The 22,945-nt window shown below is 47.2% G+C and overlaps 1 protein-coding gene across 1 annotated transcript in view; it reads right to left on the bottom strand.

The window, feature by feature from the left end:
* MTOR (mechanistic target of rapamycin kinase) overlaps nt 1-22,945 on the bottom strand; it is a 78,064-nt gene that overhangs the window by 15,908 nt on the left and 39,211 nt on the right. The window contains exons 30-41 of the mRNA XM_069948403.1: nt 20,780-20,855; nt 18,256-18,395; nt 8,589-8,689; nt 7,304-7,419; nt 7,146-7,223; nt 6,151-6,258; nt 5,381-5,506; nt 3,992-4,123; nt 2,671-2,798; nt 2,239-2,356; nt 1,952-2,143; nt 1,161-1,261 (exon numbers count right to left, since the gene is read on the bottom strand). Coding sequence (XP_069804504.1) covers nt 1,161-1,261; nt 1,952-2,143; nt 2,239-2,356; nt 2,671-2,798; nt 3,992-4,123; nt 5,381-5,506; nt 6,151-6,258; nt 7,146-7,223; nt 7,304-7,419; nt 8,589-8,689; nt 18,256-18,395; nt 20,780-20,855 — 1,416 coding nt within the window. The remainder of the gene's footprint in view (nt 1-1,160; nt 1,262-1,951; nt 2,144-2,238; nt 2,357-2,670; nt 2,799-3,991; nt 4,124-5,380; nt 5,507-6,150; nt 6,259-7,145; nt 7,224-7,303; nt 7,420-8,588; nt 8,690-18,255; nt 18,396-20,779; nt 20,856-22,945) is intronic.

Raw genomic sequence — 22,945 nt, 5'->3', positions numbered from 1 at the left:
CAGTGTGTTGTTGGAGAATCTTTCCGCCGGACTCTCTCAGGACTTTCTGCTTCTTTCTTGGCCTCCAGGATTTCTGGATACGGACTCGTATATTTATCATCTCTTTCCAATCGCTCAGTTCCTTGGTATCATTGCCCAAGTCAGATTTTATTAACGTCACCAGCACGGAGCCTGGATTTTTCGCCATGTCACCAGCTCCCATAAAAGATCTGACGGAAGGATTGTTCATTTACCCTCCGGCATCTCTCATATCCTCTGTTTAATCCAGGAAATACTGGCGTCCTTATCTCGGATCTCGCATGGAAAACAAGACAATGCCCAAGAGGAAATTGTGCAGGGATGAATGGCAGCGCTGGAGCCAAGGCCTAAAGAGGTTGGCCACTGCATAGGAAAATTTCCTAAAAGGCACATAAAACTATAACAATTCATATGCTACCCCAGCACCGCAACTGAGGGTCCCGGGCTGTCCATGTATGTGCTATGTAAACATTAAAAACTGGTGGTCTACGCGACCAAGATGGCGGAGGGCACGAGAACTATCCGCTTCTTCGGTTGTCCCTGGCCACATTTATGCAGATGATGAATAGTGGAGCACATGCAGAAAATTCTGCATCATGCTTGATGTGTTCCACTAGGCTTCATTCACACAGCGATATCCTAAGGATTTTCCAATCATGTGGTTTTTGCAGTGGATTAGTTGTGCAGATCTGGTTGGAAAACCCCACCAGCATATCTGTCCTGTGTGAACACACCCTTAGGGCCAGTTCACACAGAGTACAATTGGTGGAAGAGAGTCCCGCTGCGGAATCCCGCCTGCCTCAGTGTTACTGCTTCTCTATGGGAGGGCTCGGGCGCCTCAGCTCTCCGCTCGAAGAATTGACATGACAATTCTTTAAAGCAGAGAGCATTGGAAGAGGAGGAGCCTGAACTTTATCTTTGGCTGTCCAGGCATGATGGGAATTGTAGTTTCGCAATAACTGGAGGATAGGTCAATAACATGACTGCTGCCATTTTCCAACCTAAGGCTATGTAGACCCCCACAGCCCAAACATAGGCACACAAAGATATAAGACTGCAAAAGATTAGATACAATATATGGTATAGTATTACCACCATTAGTTTTACCATAGCCTTCGATGAATCCTCTAACTAAATCTTACCTCAAGGTGTCCTGCAGATTGTTTCCACGAGACAGAGAAATGGAGCGGAAGAAGCCCTGTACGGCCGGCACGGTATATTGTAGAAGGATCTGAGAGAGGTCCTGTGCGCAGAGCAGAGAAATCCCATTACTCTCATATAATGTAGAAGATTTTACAACCTGTCAGCATCACTTTTCACACCATATTTGCTCCATATATTACATGAACATATCTGCATACTCATAGCTGGCTACCTTCAATAGGGGGCACTACAGCAAAACATTCCTACCTAATGGGGACTTGCATTAAACTGACCTACAGAATACCGATCATTGGGCCCTATTCCACCGGACGATTATCGTTCGCATAATTGTTAACGATTAACGATCTCAAACGGCCGCTATTGCGAAAGACCTGAAAACGTTCACTCTTTTCCATGGAACGATAATCGTTACTTATGATCGTATTTGCGATAGTTTTTTCTTCGCTATTGCGTTCATATCTACTGCGTATGACCAAACGACGTGTTATTCAATGCAAACGATTTGCGAACGAGAAACGATAAAAATAGGTCCAGGTCTTATAAAGCGATTAACGATTTCTCGTTCGGTCGTTAATCGTTAACTGCATTTAAACCGAACGATTATCGTTTAGATTCGAACTATATAACGATAATCTGAACGATAATCGTCCGGTGGAATAGGGCCCTAACTCTTGGGGACAAGGTCTGATCTCCATACAGAGAAATGGTGAACTGGCAGTGGGCTGTAATTAAGTGGCCATTGGGTGTATATACATAATGTAGGCTGTACCTCTGCCGGCTTCTTCTGCACAGGAGATGGCACGGGGCTGCTCTCTCTGCTCTCCCCTTCGCTCTCGTTTTCACTGGTTTCAGTCGCGGCGGCATTGACCGGTGGCTGGACCTTATTATCCTCCTTTGGTTGGTGACGGTTCTTGAAATACAGCACAGCCTCAAAGTTCATGACGGCCCAGCCGTGCCAGGCCTGAAGAGAAAACACCGGCATTAATATGTAATGAATTATTATTAATGAATCAGTATTTACTGGCGGCAGAATTTTAATGGGCAAAAGGTTGTCACCTTGTACCAGTTGTGGTCGTGTTCGGTGGCGGCACTGAAATACTCCAGCACTTCAGTGATTGTGCGCTCATTGATGCCCTGTAAGTTCACCTGCCACTCTCCCAGCTTCATAAAACACCTGCAAAAGTGGGAAACGCTTTGTCAGTAAAGGACAGAGACTTGAAGTGAAGCTGATATGTCCTAAGAAGGGAGACAATGTGCTATGCATGGATGGCTCCCAACTCATTCTTATGATGGGTGAGGGTCTGAACATGAGCGAAAACTCCTCGCTAGAACTCCTCCAGAAGTAACTTATGTCCCAGAGAACAAAAGGATCAGGAAATACAACACGCCCCCCCCTTAACATCATCATCTGTTGAGGAGAATGTCAGTAAGCCCTTGTACACGTCAGATGGTTGGACAGTCCTATAGGCCGCTATTACTAAAGCTTACCTGGCCATAAGTTTCTGCAGCTCCTGCTTGTGCTGAGGGTCATCAGCAACGCGCTGGGCCTGGATCTGCACGTTGCTGACAAACTTCTGCATGTTGAAGAAGGCGTCAAGTTGTGCCTCACGGGGGGCCTGATGGGCGAAAACAAAGGGAGATATATTCAAATAGATGAAGGAGTAAAGAGGACAGAAGAGATTAAAGAAAAAAAGGCTGAAAACTGACGAGAAAAGAGAATTACTAAGATTGTTTGCTACTCTGTTACATAGTATCACACCTGGTGTAGTTGCCTCTGCTCCACACTGATGAGGGGCAACACCCCGAAACAGCTGTATGTGGATGGTTACCTGGCTTTGGTTTTTCCCTTGTCATTACATTGACTTATAGGGTGGCTTTGGTGGTTTCCTTACAGGAGCCACCACTTAGCTGGGTCATCCCCGGAGGGATATCTGGCTAGTACAGTGTTTCGAGACTCTTCAATGAGGCTCCACGGGCTCTTCTTTTGCATATTCATGTTTCCCAGGGGGCAATGCACCTAGGATTTCACTGCATTGAGCGCTTTTACTAGCAGCCGGCAGTGTTTTCGTTTATCTGGTCTCCCTGAGTTCAGCAATATGTTTCTTTTATACCTGGTATAGTGAATCAGTCTATAGCCAAGGCAGCTACTTTCTTGGAAAAACAGCACCACCCCTGTCCTAAGGTTGTAAGTGGTATTACAATTCAGCTCCATTCACTTGAATAGAACTGAGCTGCAACACCCACACCCGAAAAGGACGGGAGAGGCGCTGTTTCTGGAAGCTAGCGGCAGTGCTTTACTTTTAATCCAGGTGCTGGCCACAAGTTCCACTAGTAGCTAGCCCGCACCTGATGTTTGGGTGGGGCCGCAGCAGACTTTGCCGATATAATAGGGTCCCAGGAGCCTCACTCTCCATCTAGGATGATAGACTGTCCGGGTCTTTTAATAAATTTTATACATATATTTTTTAGTTTTAATATTTTTTTTGTTGGACCTGCGCCCTCACACCCGTGTGTTTGTGGTTGGAGGAATAGTTCATCTAGGATGATGATGATACAGATGTATTGTGGAGTTTATACCAGGTGTCTATTTCTAAGACTCCTGGGCATCTACACTATAAATGTCCCATGTCTACACTAAAGGCAAGGACACCTCCCCCTGCTTCCATCTATCTGCTTTTCTCATTGCACGCGATGGCACAGCTCCCGGACAGCTAAAGAAAACACAGGGTTTTTTCGGGAACTCTTGAGTCACATTCATCCTGTGTGATCCGACTCTCAGCACGAGTCCACGTTACACAAGGCTCAGTACCTTTCGTAATCTCTTCCACACGTACTTCATGTAGGCATAGGTGACCTGCGGGTGAGCGGTAGGTAAGGGCAGGTCGCTTCTCAACGCTGGGTCCGCTCCGAGTAGCATCACTAACGTCTTGTGTGACAGAGCCTACAGAAAAGAGAGACAAGACATTCAGAGACTGCAAATATGGATTTGCTTATAGTTGTTTTACTTTACTTTAAACAGGTACATTCGGTTTAAGTGTTGCACATGAATGGAATGGCGCCAGCACACGGAAGCTCGGCCCAGTTCCGGTGCTTCCGCCTGGACCGGTGCTCGGTAATAGACAAATCTATATAACTTTCTGACATCAGCTGATCTGAAAACAATAATTTTCTCTCTGGAGTACCGCTTTAACCAGGGGTTGTAAAGGAACAGTGTGTGGCTTCTAAAGTTCCTCATACTTTTGTCGGCCAGCTGTACACAGATGATATCGGTTGAGATGGGCTGGGGCCTGACAGTCAATCACTGCATAACCCCCTTGGTTCTGGGAGAGATAAGCAGCAGCCAAAGCCCTCATTGCTGCTTTCCGATTCTCATAGAGAATACGGGATCGCTTGACTGTGCCAAACGTTCCTGTGTATCGAGTAGACAAGAGATTGAAAGTGTATGGCCACCTTAACAACCTAGATGCTGCAGTTATATTGGCTGCAACATCTAAGGGGTTAGTTTGCAGATCAGGGTTATCAATGGAATATGTGTAGGGAATGTGAGGCTTAAGGTCTCTATTCACCTTATACTCTTGTCAGCCATACCCATTTTAGCCATTGGTATAAAGTGTAAGGGGGGGGGGGGGGGGGGGGGGGGTATCGCTGCCAGAACTTTTGTTGTGGAAGAAAAAAGCCACAGCCAGAGCTGTCTGGTTGCAGCTTCCCCCCAACACGGAATTGCTCGGCCGTGCCAAAAGCTCCTGTGCATGGGGAGGAATAGAGAGATAATTGATAAACAATCGTATAGTCGTCAGCTATTGAAGGTGTATGGCCACTGGCTCCATTGATTATGGCTCCAGCATCTTGTGGGTTAAATTCTTAACGGGAGTTAACAATGATAGGGAGTGTCTCTTGCTCCATATTTCCTCTGTACATGTATACGCAATGTAAAGCACATGATGCCAAGGAGTTAAAATCCAAAAAATTCCAATCCGTCTCTCCTGTTTGTCTAATAACTCCCTATAGTAAGTATAAGACGGCGGTATGTTATTCTTCAGCAGCTGACAGGTTTGCTCTGATGCTCTAGAGGGAAACATGAGGACGACGCCTGATTATTTAGCAGCCTAGTAATGTTCTGTGGTCACGCTTCCCTGCCACGCTGAATGACAGACGTAGAACAGACAAGTAGACGCGAGGTTCCGGGCGGCGCACTCACCATACGGCCGCTCTTGCTGCACAGGCTGGCGTATTTCAGCCAAGTTCTCATGTCTTCATGAGGACTGACCACGAGGGACCGAACCATCAAAATCTTCTGCCAGTCCTCCACGATGCGCTGACAGCCCTGTGAGAGGAGAAGATGGACGGTCACTTAGTTTACGTAATATACAGTGAGTGATAATACGGTCACATAACGGAAGAGAAAGGGTTTGGTCCTGCAGGTGTGCGGCCAAGTCTGAAGAAATGGGAAGATCCTATTAAATAACTCAAACAAAGGCGGGAATGACGTCAGGATGGCTGGAATAATGCACCTTCCAGAAGCCGGGACGTTGCTGGCAATGCTTACCCCCCTTCTGGCTGTACATCGCTCTGCATTTACCAGATGTCAATACTTGCAGGACACTTGGCCGGGGTACGCGGGCTTTGGTCGGTAACCCCCGCCCCAGCACAATCGTCTGTACACAGTCTGCCTGCATGTGTCATGGGTGTGTCGGCGTGCCAGTGTGTGCCTCTATCTGGCTGCAGAAGGTGCGAAATACCTGCTCCTAACCCTCTCCACACCTCATAAAGATCTGTCCCGACGCTACGGGGTCTATTAGAAATGTGGACGGGAAGATCGTCCCAAGAATGTTCTCGGGGGCCAGACACTAGTAAACAGTGGTATTAATAGAAGTTTGACTTCCTTTTCACACCCTGTACCCTCGGTGTTAAGTACGCAAAGAAAAAAATATGATGGTCCCCCGCCCCCGTCAATAAGACGAGACTCACCTGCAGCCGATCCCACCAGGTCTGACGAATGATCTCCCGCCGCTCTGGTACTAGCTTATACTGGATGACCTCTTCCAGCTCTGACAGCATCTGACAGGTGACCATGGCCTGCAAAGAACAAGTCACCATCACTTAAGCAAAATTCACAAGTCACAGGAAGGAGGATTGGGTTGTTGGGGGCAGCGGCTTGTCCATGTGCCTAAAAAAGCAGGGATGGGGAACCGTGGGCCCTCCAGCTGTTGCAAAACTACAATTCCCATCATGCCTGGACAGCCAAAGCAAAAGCTTTGGCTGTCCAGGCATGATGGGAATTGTAGTTTTGCAACAGCTGGAGGGACGAAGGTTCTCTATCTCTGCCATAGAGGTTATACAGACAACATTAACCCTTTCACGACCTGGGGTCATTAAAGCCTCAATGCCCAGGTCGTTTTAGGACATCAGCTTATGGGATCATAATGATCTCATAAGCTGATGTCCCATTGTCTGCCCCCTGCCACTGTTACAATCTTGTGACAGCGGCAGGGGAAAGAGGGAATGGGGCAGAGCTCACGGCCGTACGCCCTGCCTTTCCTCCCTCCACCAGCCTCCGGAGCCAGGAAACCAGAAGCCTGAGGCTTCCGGTTTCCATGACTACCATCGGAGCTCTGCGATCACTTCGCAGAGCCCCGATGGACACCGGCAGAGAATTCTCCCTCTGTAGAGGGAGAATTCTCTGTCAGGAGCCCTACAGATGCAGCGGTCGTGCTGACCGCAGTAACTATAGGGTTAACGCTCAGCACCAGAGCATGGCTCCGGTGTTGAGAGTTGCGGCGGGTCCCCCGCTATCACTGATAGCCGGGACCCGCCGCGGATGACACAGGCGCAGCTCCTACGCCTGTGTCATCCTGGATTGTTAATTAACATTGCTGCAGCGACTTTAATTAACTGTGGAGCGGCGGGAGGGGGTTAAAGGAAGAAGAAAGAAAAACAATTGCACCATACAACGGAACACTTACCCCATAGGCACGGCTATAGCTTTCCCCGGCCATTGCAGTCAGCTCTGCGTCAAGCATGTCTCTGGCTTTATCAATACACTATAAAAACACATAAAATCTCAATGAAAAAAAAAAAGTCATCCTCATTGTTCATTACCATTGGATGTGTGACTCCTTACCTCCTGGGCCACAGAGAAGAGATCCTGGTGGAGAGCCAGCACGGCCCTATAGAAGGATCCATCGTGGGTGTCATTGGGGATCAGGCAGGCATACTCCTCCATGCTGTCCCATTTCTCTGCAAAAACAATAGAAAGGTGTAACCCATTATCCTCCTGTGTGCACCAGCTACATATTAAAGGGGTACTTCAGCAATTTTTTTTCTTCTTCTTTCAAATCAACTGGTGTTAGAAAGTTATACAGATTTGTGAATTACTTGTATTTAAAAGTCTCCAGTCTTTCAGTACTTATCAGTTGCTGTATATCGTGCAGGAAGTGGTGTATTCTTTCCAGTCTGACACAGTGCTCTCTGCTGCCACCTCTGTCCATGTCAGGAACTGTCCAGAGCAGGAGAGGTTTTCTATGGGGATTTGTTACTGCTCTGGACAGTTCCTGACATGGACAGAGGTGGCAGCAGAGAGCACTGTGTCAGAAAGAATACACCACTTTCTGCAGGATATACAGCAGCTGATAAGTACTGGAAGACTGGTGATTTTTAAATAGAAGTAAATTACAAATCTGTAAAACTTTCAGACACCAGCTGATTTAAAAGAAAACATTTTTTGTCGGAGTACCCCTTTAAACGGGTCTAAAAGTCTGGCCCCTGGAAGTGATGGTGAATATGTGAGTCACTCTCTATTACAATCATTGGGTTCTATGTTATTCAAGAAAGGTCTATAGGATCTATATAGATCTATAAAGGTCTATATAGATCTGTAGATTGTGAGGCCAAGTTAAGCAAAGAAAACTCGCTATCCTGTTACTAGAGCCAATCCAAGACAATAGATGTAGATGGTATATCGTCCTGCTGACAGTCACCACTAGGGAAACTGCGGCCTGGAGACTCAGGCGTCTACTGCACCTTACGAGAGTGAATCCTAAATCTGCAAACACCACAAGGTCCAACGTGAGAAGCCCTAATGTGTTTAGGAAACATTCATTCATTTCCATTTGTTTTCCATTTGGAGCCTAATTACAATGTCACCGATTCAAAGAAGGTGGCGGATGATGGATGGTGGATGATGGATGGGAGTGGCAGCTGGTGGGAGGCACGGTGCTGAGGGAGAAGGGATTCAGGGGCCGATCTGGTGATGAAAGTAACTTTGGGGAAAACAAAAAATAAACTACTGCAATTCACACAGCCATGAAGTCATAGGGGAGACCGGCCGATAGGGGGCGGAAATAAAACGTCTGAAGAGCGCGCTGGGCCTGGGTGTGTTCACAGCTCCTCACGACTAGACAACCTACCTAATCCCCACGATGCCGCTGCCGCCATTCTGGCCATTTTGACGCGGACGTCTTCGCTGACAATGTCCCAGTTGTCGGAGCACTGCTGGTGAAGTTGTCCCCTGTAAAACGATAAAAGGGATCAGAAACCAATATACAGCTCACAGTACTCGCTCATCTCTAGTCTCCAGAACTGTCCTTAGGGTACTAGTACATGAAGCCATTTTTTGGACGATCAACGATTAACTATAAACGAACTCAAACGACCTCAAATCGTTAACCCAATTACACGGAATGATGATCGTTACTTTTGATCGTTATTGCGTTTGTCCTGTCGTCGCCACTACTGCGAACGATGTCTTATTACATGAGAACGTTTTGCAAACGATCAACGATAAAAATAGGTCCAAATTCTATTAAACGACCAACGATTTCTCCTTGGTCGCTTAATCGTTTGCTATATTGCCGCTCCTATATTCCTAGGCCCCCATTCACCTGGTGAAGTCCGATGGGCTGTAATATGGGCATACATGTCCTGCATAGAATAGTGCAGCGGACTGGGAGTCTATGGGGGGATAGAAGTTACTTATGGAGGGACATCTGTCCGAGGTGTAAGTCAGCACAACACACCTGATGTAGCCTAAAACTGGCCATAAAGAAGGGATGGGGAACCTTCTGCCCACCAGCTGTTGCAAAACTAAAGCTTTTGCTGTCCAGGCATGACGGGAACTGTAGTTTTTCAAAAGATGGAGGACCAAAGGTTTCCCATCCCTGCTCTATAGCAAGAGTAATCTCACAGCCCTCCAGCTGATACTTGGATAGCCAGAGCTTTAGATGAGTGCATGGTTCACAATGGGGCAGAGTGTCCGAACAGCTTTGTCATACCTGTCCGCGAAAATCTCAGTCCTGACACGATAAAGCCATTGACTCAAGCACATAGTTTCCCCCTGACGTTCACTTCCATAGCAGCAAATGCTAAAAATCTGCATCTTCCAAACTTTTCCATCACTTGTAACCCCAGGTCAACCCGGCAACACAATGGAAGTCAACCTGCCATAAGCCTAGAGAGCGTAGGGTATGAGGTGTGTACGGAGGGCCCTGCCGTGACCTCGGAATGATGTATATACACATGAGGGAGCCAGTCTATATACACACACACGTCCAGGCTCAAACACATTCAAGCACCTATGCAAACACGCCACTTAAATATACAGACGTCGTACAACGTAAGAGACATATTTACTCATCGAGACAAATCCCTAGACACAAGACCGATGAGGCAGAACATGTCGGATTAAAGGCTTCAGGCTGTGTAGATGTCAACATCTATATCAGTGTTAAAGGGGTTATCCAGGATTAGAAAGGGCCCAGCTACTTTCCCTCTAAAACAGCGCCACCCCTGTCCTCAGATTGTGTGTGGTATTCCAATTCAGCTCCATTCACTTCAATGAACATAAGCAGCAAAACACCCACCCAACCTAAATGGCCAACAATGCTTCTGTTTACGGAAGAAAGCAGCCATGTTTTCTAAGCCTGGACAACTCCCTTAATATTGCTTCATCATTGGTGCCAGACGATAATCATCCCGTGCAAAAGTGACATCAAGCAGCCGAGGAGCAGGAAAACAGGGTAGCAGCCAGTGATCAGTTCTTGTGGGTCAGTCTACATGTGAGTCTACCTTTCATTAAAACAAATCCAGTGATTGGGTGACCTGAAGTGAGATGAGACGGAAGCAGAATCTAACTACAAGTCCTATAGGGCTTTTTCATTTAACATTGTGGTGAATGAAAATATATGGAGAACGGTGCGATCATTGCTACTTACTGCATAGCAGGGCTATACTAGCAGATGACCAGCTCCAGGACCACTGTGACTAAAAGAAACAGCAAAGCTACATCCAAAGGGGCACAAGAGCAAAAACTGTATCACTGTGCAATGAAGAAACATGGACGGTGAGATGGATCCAGATCTCTGTGAAGAAACATGGCCCAATCTCATGGATCCAGATCTCTGTGGAGAAACATGGCCGGTCAGATGGATCCAGATCTTTGTGGAGGAACATGGCCCAGTCTCATGGATCCAAGTCTATGGAGATACTTGGCCGGGCAGATTGATCCAGATCTCTGTGGAGAAACATGGCCGGTCAGATGGCTCCAGATCTCTGTGGAGAACCATGGTCGGTCAGATGGATCCAGATCTCTGTGGAGAACCCTGGCTGGTCAGATGGCTCCAGATCTCTGCGGAGAACCATGGTCGGTCAGATGGATTCAGAATAAAATCGATGAGCCCCTCCTGTCAGGTGTGAAAAGGTCAGGCTGGTGGAGAAGGGTTTTGTAATGTTTTCTAGGTGCACCCCGGCTCTTCTGATACCTTTGGATGGATGAGTTGACAGTAGGGTTTAGGCATTGTGGTCAACAAGTTCATCTTCCTGTTTCTTCTATGGCAGGAGACCGTCAGCAGGACAATGCACCATCCACAAGGGTTGTAGGTCCAGTAGCACGACAGCGAGGATTTGTGGTAGAACAGGCTGTACAGTATACCAGGATCTAACGTACGGAGAGGACTGTGAGGAGCAATTAATTCTGTCCGCATGGGCCATTCTGAAGGCCAAAGGAGGCTCAAGGCAATGCTGGATGAGGGCTCTAATATATATATATATTACTGTTGGTCCTAGAAAGAGAAACTTCTGAAAGCCAGAACTCTCTTCTCGGTATGTGACAGGAGTCCAAATAGCAACACCTGCTCCGGATTTACGGTAGGAACAACATCGCTGTCTTAGTAATTTTCCTGTCACAGGATCCTTTATACCATAAGAGCTGCCATGTTAATCCTCCCGATCCAGAGAGAGGAGCATAGAAAGAAAAAAAGCAGAACTCTTCCCTCCTGGCATTCTTCTTCCCCCTCGGGTCATGCTGTTTTTCTTGGCTGTGCTATCATGTACTCTCCCGTTTAATTGACCGCCCCGTGCGTCGCCATGACGATCCTATTAACAATGAATTTGCGTTAGATCCCGTGTCAACATTTGGGCTGACTCTATCCGACAAGTATTTTCCTATACCCCATCACACTTACATTTCCCCTCGGTGAGAATGCCCCGGACTTGTTTAGGCTGGAGGAGAGGTAAAGTGATCCGTCTTTATGGAGGCAGGCTGGATCCTGTTATGTGTCTCTATACCAATATTATATAAGATTACGGCCATGGCGGAGGAAACTGCCTTCTGCTTACAGACACTTCAAGATTTCCTATAAGGTCGCCTTATTTTCCTTCTTTTTTGAATGAACAGAGGGGGTCATGCCATTCGCTTAGGCCAAAAAACAGAGGGCGTCCTGTCTAGGGTTGTGACCACAGTCTTACTCTACTACTCATACACCATGGAGTGCAGGGCCACAGAAAGGACAATGTAGTGTAAGGTCTTTTAATGTATCTGAAATTCATGGTGGCATACTGTAACCTTGTCTCTCTACAAATCCATAGGGCATAAAACGGTTTCACAGATTCATATGACTTCAGCTTTGCTACGCTGTCTAATGGAGTCTAAGGTAGCCTACAACATGTCTCGTATGCCATCTACTCTCTCTCCTCTATGCTTTACACAAATCCTCTGCTTTTTCGCTCGATTACAAGTGCACTCCAACAAAACTATTGGAGTGAGGCTGCTGGGGAGCAGCTAGACAGCCATGCTTTCCCTTGGAAACAATAGGTGCCCATTTCAGTGTCTGTCTGTTGGATCAGTTCAATGACCCAACACTCATAGGGTCATAGGATTCAATAATGGATGACTACACCTGTAATAAAGATGTGGCTGCGCTCATAGCGCCTTATAGGAGATGGTCACACAATGTTCTTCTGACTCTAAAACCTCAAGATCAATTGACACTTTTCTCGTGTGCGCCCCCTAGTGTGGCATTCACAGAAGCCGGAGCTGAAGTACTAATTTAGGAGTGTCACACAATTTCGCTCCTCTCATCCCTTTGGTGTATAAAACGCCTTCAGCTCAGTCCAGTTCACGGTTGCCCGTACGTTTGGAGAATATTGTCTATCTGCGGAGGAGCGTTACATACTTTTCCTCTTGCGCTCAATAAGCCGCTTATTTGTGGAAACTCTGAATCCAGAGAACTGACAGCGAGGAGACAAGGGCGTCCTGACACTGATGGGGATAAAAGGTAAAAAATTGTCCTACGAGTCAGAGAAGTCATTGTCTGGGGGCGTAGAAGACGGACGTGGTTATGTAAACCGTCTCCACTCCACGGTGCAAGGGTTTATAAACACTCTTCTTCCTCCGCTCCTGCGGTCCTCAGATGACTTGTAAACGCTTTGTGCAGGACATATGGGAGACATTTCCTGCCGTCTATATGCTCCTCCAGGTGGAGTCAGGAGCAATAAGACTAAAAGATGCCGCTTGTTGAATCCTCCAAAAATAAATAAGAGCATCTGAATCCTCGTCTTCTTGAAAGCTTCCCAAGCTGTCACCCAAGTTACCCCCATCTTCATTTGCATTGAGCAGTGTTGGACTGGGATTTTGGGGACCCTTCCAACCCTATAGGATAGATTACCCCTAACAGGTTATTGGCAAATCATCCCATAAGACGGAGACCCTTACAGCAAGTAATGGGCTCCAAGTCTCCTCCTGGACCTTTGGGGCCTCTCTAGGAAGTCATGTCAGGTGTCTATGAAAACTTAGGGACAGGCTCTGCGAGACCCATCATAGCAGCCATATAGGATTTCTTATGGTTAGAGAACGATCTTTACAGAACCATTACTTAGTTATATGGCATCTGCAACATCAGAAGTCTACGCTGGGGCCATGTCGGCCGTCACATGTACAACGCTCTCTCCAGTCTCTTCTCCTACATCACTTATACATAACGTAACAATAAATTGCACAACTTGCCTAAATTGTACAGGAAGCAAAAAAAGATTACATAAAAAAACTGCGCAACCGATCTGCTAAAAATATCCTCCCCAATTGCTCCCGGCCGCTCCGTCCTTTTATTTTAACGTTCCACAAATATACATTGGTGAGATTTTCCTACTTTACAGCCCTGGCTCTGCGCTCTTCCAGTCCGGGCTTGGAAGCTTCTCCTGGGCCCGCAGGTTGGCAGTCCGACACAGGAGTCCTGGCAAACAGGAAACACGTTGGGCTCTATCCCTGCCAAGGCGGCGCTGACCATCAAGATGGATTCCAGGAAAGTCACCGCTTATATTCTTACAAAAACAGGATAAACTCTAAGCCGTCCCCAAACTCTACACACCGGGAAACAGTCATTCACGTGTGCAATGGAATGGTGGAAAGTACAGCGAGCTCGACGCAATGGTACAGACCAGACGTGACTATCCCGTCTGTTTAAGTTCATAAAAATACAGTTTTCGCCTTTTCCTATACTGGAGGTGCGGCTTAAAGGGGGTACACCGCAGCGCCAGAAAGTGACACAGTGTCCCTTACATTCTCATGATAGATGGGGGTCCCAGAAGTAAGAGATGAGAATATACACCCACCATTACTATTCCCTGCTGTTGGGACAACGTATAGCCAATGACCACTTAGGGCTGTATTAGATGGCCGACCTCTGCGATCTCTCGGCATGACAAGGTACGACATTTCAGTATATCATAGTGGTTTCTGCACAGACACCACTATACGGACCCCACCATATGGATGCCACTATACAGACCCCACTATACAGTCCCCACCGTATGGATGCCACTATACAGACCCCACCATATTGATGCCACTATACAGTCCCCACTATACAGACCCCACCATATTGATGCCACTATACAGTCCCCACTATACGGACCCCACCATATGGATGCCACTATACGGACCCCACCATATGGATGCCACTATACGGACCCCACCATATGGATGCCACTATACAGACCCCACCATATTGATGCCACTATAGAGTCCCCACTATACGGACCCCACCATATTGATGCCACTATACGGACCCCACCATATGGATGCCACTATACGGACCCCACCATATGGATGCCACTATACGGACCCCACCATATGGATGCCACTATACAGACCCCACCATATTGATGCCACTATAGAGTCCCCACTATACGGACCCCACCATATGGATGCCACTATACAGTCCCCACCATTCGGACCCCACTATACAGGCCCCACCATATGGATGCCACTATACGGACCCCACCATATGGATGCCACTATACAGTCCCCACTATATGGATGCCACTAAACGGACCCCACTATATGGATGCCATTATACAGTCCCCACCATTTGGGCGCCACTATACAGGCCCCACCATATGGATGCTACTATATGGACCCCACCATATGGATGCCACTATACAGTCCCCACCATTCGGACCCCACTATACAGGCCCCACCATATGGATGCCACTATACGGACCCCACCATATGGATGCCACTATACAGTCCCCACCATATGGATGCCACTAAACGGACTTCACTATATGGATGCCATTATACGGACCTCACCATTTGGGCGCCACTATACAGGCCCCACCATATGGATGCTACTATAAGGACCCCACCATATGGATGCCACTATACGGACCCCACTATATGGATGCCATTATACGGACCCCACCATATGGGCGCCACTATACGGACCCCACCATATGGACGGTATGTAAACACAGCGTTAGAGCCACTCGTGATATGGGTGACCGGTCAGGGATTTGCTGTTTGCACATTTGGCGTCCCATTATTTACAATGTAAAGTATACGAAGCCATAATACCTAATAATAAGGCACCAGAAAATTTTCTTTCTCGGAGTGTGAACAGATGCTTATCGCTATTTTGTTTGTGGTTTGGTTTTCTGGGGGCATAGTGGCAAAGGTTACATGTAAACCAGTGAATAAATCCAGATGTGGCAGCAGCCGAAGAGGCCTGGGTCACAATACAAAGCAAATGTTTGTAAAGACCTGAAGAGAATAAAGGCCGAGGACCCTAGAACAAAGAGAGGAAAGGGACGTGGAGAGTCCCAGATGTCCGGAGGACCTGAGGGGCCACACACAGACCTGGGCCCTAAATGTCACCTGGATTTACAACACTGTAGGACCCCAACAAGGGACGTCATCCGACCTAGCGGAGGGTGGGGGATGCTGCTGTGCTGGTCCGATGTACTATAGACATTCTATAGGAACTGACCAGGAGGTATTATTACTTTACAGCTTCCATAGCCAGACACATAGACATCCGAAAAGATTTACTGAAGAACCTTTGTCGCAGTCTCTATGTCTCACTACATACTAAGGACCCTATTACACCAACAGATTATCTAACAGATTTTTTTGAGCCAAAGCCAGGAATGGATTATAAGCAGAGAACAAGTAATAAAGGAAAGACTGAAATTCCTCATCTTTTCAAATCCATTCTTGGCTTTGGCTTACAAAAACCTGTCAGATAATCTGTTGGTGTAATAGGGCCCTTAGACTGGAGATCCTGCTGCTCACGGGGCATGCTGGGAGTTGTAGTTTTGCAGCAACGAGAGAGCTTGCAGCACTACCAGACTACCAGTATAATCTATAGAACAGATACCTCCACCTAACACCCATGAAGAACCTGAACAGGTTAATCTCTCGGTGTTTTTATAGCAGCGAGAGCTCTTTTTTTCTTACAAAAGCCCCCTGCATAGACCCAGGGATAAATAAGTAACATTTTGGATGCCTGTAGTCACCACAAGGGGGCGCTCGCTGCAGACAGTTTTATTATCAAGGCACTAGAAGGGTTTTAGGAACTTTTGAGTTGATAGTGGGTCCTCCGCCAGGGACTGCTGAAATCCCCTATAACCTTGGGGGTTGTTTGTCCATTAGGGTCTATGGAATTGTCCCGGAAAGGTGGACTGCAGTGTATACAGAGAACACAAGGTATATGTCCATCAGGAGGGAACTCCCCCTTTGTAGATGTTTCCAGTTATGGCAGTGACTGGGACAGACTGGGTTCATGTCTTATGTTGTTTGGATGTTAATGTATTGCTATGGGTGTGTGATGCCCCCGCTTATCTATACACTATATACACACTGCACAGGATAAAGGCTAAATCCCAGGGATCAGTCATGACATGAAGAGTCGTCACCTAGTAATCCATACCTTCTGTCTATCCTGCAGTGTACACAATCCAGGGTCTCATTCTATCATACGTACTTCTGGTAGTAAGTGTTCAATACCCCCGCAGCACCACCACAGGTGGAATGAAGCATTACACAGTGTCCATTCACATCAATGGGTGGTATTAGTAAATCAGGACAGGATAGGCCCTTCAGAGAGAAATACTCTTCATAGGAATCCCCCCATATGAGTTCTCTATCAGAGTGTATGGAACCCCCCACCTCAGGATGTCTCTGGCTGTATGTACGCGTGTGTCCCCGCAACACACACACACACACACACACACACACACACACACACACGTCTCTGGCTTATGTGCGGCCCCCCGTACGCTCAAGATGTCTCTGGCTGTACGTACGGCCCCCCTACACTCAGGACGTCTCTCACTATATGTACACCCCCCACAGACTCAGGGCATCTCTGGCTATATGTATGCCCCCCCCCCCCCCACCCACACACAGGACTCAAAGGAGGTTTTTGACGATCCACACGTGATGCAGCAGTTTCCCCTGTGCTTGGTGTCATGTCTGAGCTGTGACGGGTGACGTGACGGACAGACGCGCACACCTGCATCGCTATAGGTGATAAGCTATAAAGACACTGCACATATATCATCTATAACAACTCTGTGACAGCAGGAACAGTGAGGAGGGACAACTGCAACCAGGGACGGCTGACTGATAGTGTGACAGCAGGGGAGTGACTGCGGATTATCTGTAAGAGCTCATAGACCTATATCACCACGAGACCCCAATACTCAGTGTGTCCTTCATCAGGGACCCCAAGTCTCCATCTGTCCTTAATCAGGGATCCCAATTCCACTATCACTCTAAACAGCAACTTTCACCCCCGGAGCACGAGGGACCCTCAATGTGTCCTTCACCCCGGAGCACGAGGGACCCTCAATGTGTCCTTCACCCTGGAGCACGAGGGACCCTCAATGTGTCCTCCAGCTATGACATAGAACATGTTAATGTGTCCTTCTGTGTAACTGTACGTAGAATACCTTTGCAGCCTGCGCCCCCTAACTATGGGTACATAAGGGTCCCTTGACTATCTGAGAAGTTAATAAACAGGCAGGATACGCGGCCTCATCAAGAGGTGATATACTGCGCTCTGCTCTTTTATTGCTGTCCTGCAGTCCCCTGAGTAACATGACAGAACAGAGCAGTATACATCGCATACCTCTTACATAAGACACAATCATCCTCTGGCAGAAAACGAGCCCAGCGGTATGCACCCGGCGTAGCAAGAATGCCTCCAGACGCCACCTAGTGGTCAAACTGTGTGACTGAGAGCAAACACCAAGACCCTGCTCACACAACCCAATTGTACATGAATTGTGGGGAATATTCTATCGAATAGAATTCTGCTGTCCCCTTATATCTAATAGGATCCATGCCTCTTATTACATATACAAGGTAATGAGCGTAATTTCTTTGTCGATGTATATCATTTGCACATAGGTTAAACCAATTGTGAAAACCTGTCACAAATCCCAGCGTTCACTCGTGGAAAAGTGACGTCACTACTTGTACAGAAAAGAAAATGTGACAGAAGCGAAGCGTCAGCTCACCATTCCCCCAGCGCCTCAAGACAGCGCATACTGCCCAGGATCAGCTCCGAGTCGTCCTTGTGCACCTCAAGCTTTTTGGCGTAGGCGACCAGAGCGTCCTCCCATTCATGGAGCTTCTCGTACCAGGTGGCCTGAATCTCCTACAGGGACAGAAGAGCAGATGAAGGAACGTTTAGTGTGACAAATACTAATACCATGGGAGAAAAATGTTGTCACGTGACCACGGGCGCCAATCAGTATGGACCGAATAGGTCTACCGATAACAGTAATTGGCCATCAAGGTCATGTGACATGAGTTTAATATAAGGCTGGGTTTACACTACGCTTTTGCAATCTGTTTTTTTCATCTTTTTTGTAAAAACGGACGAAAAACGGATGGAAAAAATGGATGCATGTGTGCGCATCCATTTGAATCTGTTTTTCCATTGAATTCTATTATAAAAAAAAAAACTGATGAAAACTGATCCTTTTTTTTCTTTAACTTACACAAAAACGTAGTCTACCTCATTTTTGTGTCCGTTAAAGAAAAAAACAGATCTTTTTTTAAAATAATGGAATTCAATGGAAAAACTGATCAAAACGGATGCACATACATGCATCAATTTTTTCCAAAAAAAAAACGGATTGCAAAAACGTAGTGTGAACCCAGCCTAACAGTCATGTGACATCTGTTCAATATAAGTCATGTGACATGAGTCCAATATAACAGTCATGTGGCATCAGTTCACCATCAGGATAATGTGACAGTGTTCGCCATGACAGTCATGTGACACCAGCTGGCCATTATAGGGAGGTGATTATCGTGTGTTATTATTGTCATGTGACATTTTGTCACTGCGTAACCGTCACACTAGAGCCTAAGGGTGGAAAAGCCACTTGCACATAGAGAGAGCGGTCAGCAGGGCACCAATATACCTGTAATAGACACTGTCCCCTATATATAGTGTATATAAAACGAGGTTCTGCAGCAGCTGGGGTGTCCGGTGGTCACATGTTCACACTATATAGGTCTGTGTCATGATGAGGGCGATGGATACAGAGCCCCCCCTGTAATCCCCCCCGAGCTGTGTGACCGCGCTGTAACCGCACACATCCATCTCCTCTCCTGTGGTTTAGGGTTGGGGACCTTTAGACCTTCCTAGAAAGCTGCGGTGGTTACACCACAAGGCATATGACTGCGGCTTCTATCCCGGCCCTTTCTTCCATGACGCTTCATGGACTGGGGTCACGGCTCCTGCCCCGGGGGTCTTACAGAATGAGCTTACACCTCTCAGGGGGGATATTCCGGAATCAATAGAGATATATAACCCCTTTATTGTGGCTTTGAGGGTGTTTGTGAGAGGTGACTGTGGAGGAGATCCAGGGCATGAGCACAATGATGCGATTTTCCCGGCGTGGTGGAGGGGGGGCATGATGTAAGTTACAGTAACCGCAGGAAGTCATTACAGCTGCCGGGAGAACAGGAGGCCTTTGTGCAGAGGCCACGGACAGGGGCTCCTTCTACCATAACAACCTCATCACTAGGTCACAATATTGGGTACTGGGGTGACCACACAACAGATGACAAAAACTAACGGAGGCCATTACTGTGCCCACAGGGGTCATCATTCATACTGCTCTGCCTAATAATATGGCTCATGAACCAGGAGTCTCTGGATGGACAAAGCCGCAGTCCCCCCCTCCTGCTCAGATATTGTGTCAGTCCTTACCGCAGCTCTAGCATTATGTTCATTACCCCACAGGCCTCTCCTAGATTGGGGACACCAATATGGTTGTCGACGGTCAGATCCGTAAGCTAGTCCAGATATTATGCTCATGAACCAGCGAGCTCAGGATGAGCCTGTAACTTTGTGAGAGAGCACAGGAACAGGAAACTATTTAGAAGAATGAAAACCTACCCAAGGCTACCACCATGAATCTAGGGGCCGGGACCCTCATTTTAGGTGCCCAGAGAGATATACACATCCCTGGCCCCGCCTCTAAGCTCTGAGTGACCGATCTAGTATCCAATTAGGAGAACACAGGAGCCATCAGCCGAGACGAGGGGTGACACAGGCCTGTCGGCAGTATTGAGCACTGGTGACAGATTCCCTTTAATTAACAATGCATTCATTTTTTCCCCTCAAATCAACTGGTGCCAGAGATTTGGAATTTACTGTCTTCCAGTAATATCAGCTGCTGTATGTCCTGCAGGAAGTGGTGTATTCTTTCCAGTCTGACACAGTGCTCTCTGCTGCCACCTCTGTCCATGTCAGGAACTATCCAGAGCAGTAGCAAAACCTCTTCTGCTCTCCAGACTGGAGAGAATCCACCACTTCCTGCAGGACATACAGCAGCTGATAAGTACTGGAAGACTGGAGATTTTTTTTTTTTAATAGAAGTAAATTACAAATCTCTGGCACCAGATGATTGGAAAGAAAAATATTTTGTTGAACAACCCCTTTAAGAAGGGCCTTGACATGCTGAATAAACATTATTCCTCACGTCTGATTCTCCATCCACCTTGAACTCCGTCTGCACTTACCATTTCCCCATAATGCTTCATGGCAAACTCCAGGACCCCGGAGGCGGCCTCGGGCTGCTGCAGCTTATTGTTAATGCTGAGGAGACAGAAGAGGAGGAAGATGATGAGATCCTGACCGGGACGCGGCAGACAAGACTTATTCCATAATACAGTAATAAGGGGGCCAGTCGCCCAGCGGCCCCCGAGGTGGAGGACGGCCAGGCGCTTATGTAATGGTTAATAACCAAGAACAATCCCAACAATGTCCCATAATGTTATTTGATGAAGGCACGGACCCCCGGGGTCAGGGGGGAGAGCCGACCGACTAATACGAGGGAGAAACGGCTGCTTCTTACAGATACACTGCTCATGTGCAGTACTGCTCATTCTCCTTTAAAGCGCCACCTCAGGTTATGTGTGGTATTACAGCTTGGCTTCACCTGTCGCTCTCCAAGTGTTGAAAGCCTTTGTCCATCAGGGCATGATGGGAATTGTAGTTCTGAAACAGCTAGGGCACTCATCCGTATTCTGTGGCTACAACTACCAGCATGCACTGTGGCTGTCAGGGAATGCTGGAAATTGTAATTTCGCAACAGCTACAGAGCGACAGGTTGGGGATCAATGATCTCAGAGGATTGAAACATGTGGCAAGTGGTAAAAGTGCCGGCTTGCCTAATGCGTCTCACCCTACAGGAAAGCTGCTTAAAAACAGGGGGCGCTAGAGAGGAGAGGAAGAAGAGGAGAGAACTACTTTATTTAAGTGAAAGCTTCAAACACCCTATAAGGAGCAAGGTGGGGTTTCAGTCAATGTATCCACTCACTGACAGCAAGCAAAGATCTTGACATAGCAATTAAAGGGATTATCCAGGGTTAGAAAAAGCACTGATACTTTCTTGCAAAAATGGCGCCACCTGTGTCCCTCAGGTTGTGTGTGGTATTACAATTAAAGTGTCACTGTCCTTAATATTTTTTATTTATTTATTTTTTTGCAGAAATCAATAGTACAGGCGATTTTAAGAAACTTTGTTATTGGGTTTATTAGTGGAAAAATGCATTTTTATAATGAAAAAGCCGTTTCAAGCTCTCCCCCTGTCTTCATGGTTCTCTTATGGAGAGGGGAGGGGCTGAGGGAGACGAGGCATTACAGCTACATCACCGGGCTATCTCCTCTGAAGTCAGCACTGACTTCTGACCTCCGAATAGCAGCTTTCACACAGTTCCCGCTGTGTATCCTTTGTTCTCTGCTCTCTGCTGGTGACTAATCTCCCTCCTCCCGCCTCCCCTCTCCATAGAACAGAAAGGATCTGACTGATGCAACAAGACACAATTTCCTGATAATGAGCAGTGAATAAGAGGGGGGGGGGGGACCTGGGGAAAGTCTTTTTGAATGCAGATAATGGCAGATTTGCCTAATAAACTCAAGTACAACGTTTTTTAAATGCAAAATAGTGGTAAATAAGTAACACAAGGAAAAAATACAACTTTTGTGCACAAGAAACTTCTGTACTTAAATCTGTAAACCTTATAAAGATGCGGAACCATTTCCCACAGCAAACAAGAGTGTAATATAAACCAGTGAGTTCCAGGATGCTGGGAGTTGTAGTCCCCGGGCTTGGATACAGTTGCCCCATGTGGAGCGGGATCGGAGTGTTTTTGTATGGATGGTTTGGATCGAATTTCCTTTTGCGGAGACAAGATGTGTTTAATTGGGAGGTGAACACAATCTGCGCAGCACGGAAGCTTCCGGCAACGGCTCGGATTCTGCAACCTGAGACGTGCGAGACGGCAGGACGGTGGTGATCAGAGTCCAGGGAGAGATGGGAGGATGGGGAAGGTAAACGATCAGCAGCGGCGGGGGTGTGTGTGTCACACAACGTTCTATGAATATACCCAAGAGCCCTTCTCTCCCACCAAAATCCTAAAACGTTTATCGTTCTGCATCCAGGAAAGCTGGGTGGCCACCAATATGGCCGCCACTGCGACTGCTCACTCAGCTTTTTTATAGACCTGAATGACAAGCTGCGGTGGCTATATAACTAGGCAAAGCTGGCATTTGGGGGGGGGGGGGGGAACGACTTCTTTAGAATAAATAGGTAATATCAATGCAACCCCTTCCTATATATACCCAGGCAGAGTTGACAGCTGTAGGTTGCAGAGAGCTGCAATGCTTGTCACCCAGCTTTCCCT

This window comes from Dendropsophus ebraccatus, chromosome 12, assembly GCF_027789765.1.
Source record: "Dendropsophus ebraccatus isolate aDenEbr1 chromosome 12, aDenEbr1.pat, whole genome shotgun sequence".
Taxonomy (NCBI): Eukaryota; Metazoa; Chordata; class Amphibia; order Anura; family Hylidae; genus Dendropsophus; species Dendropsophus ebraccatus.
Note: the sequence above shows the minus strand (reverse complement) of the source record. Positions and strands in the feature narration are given on the sequence as shown.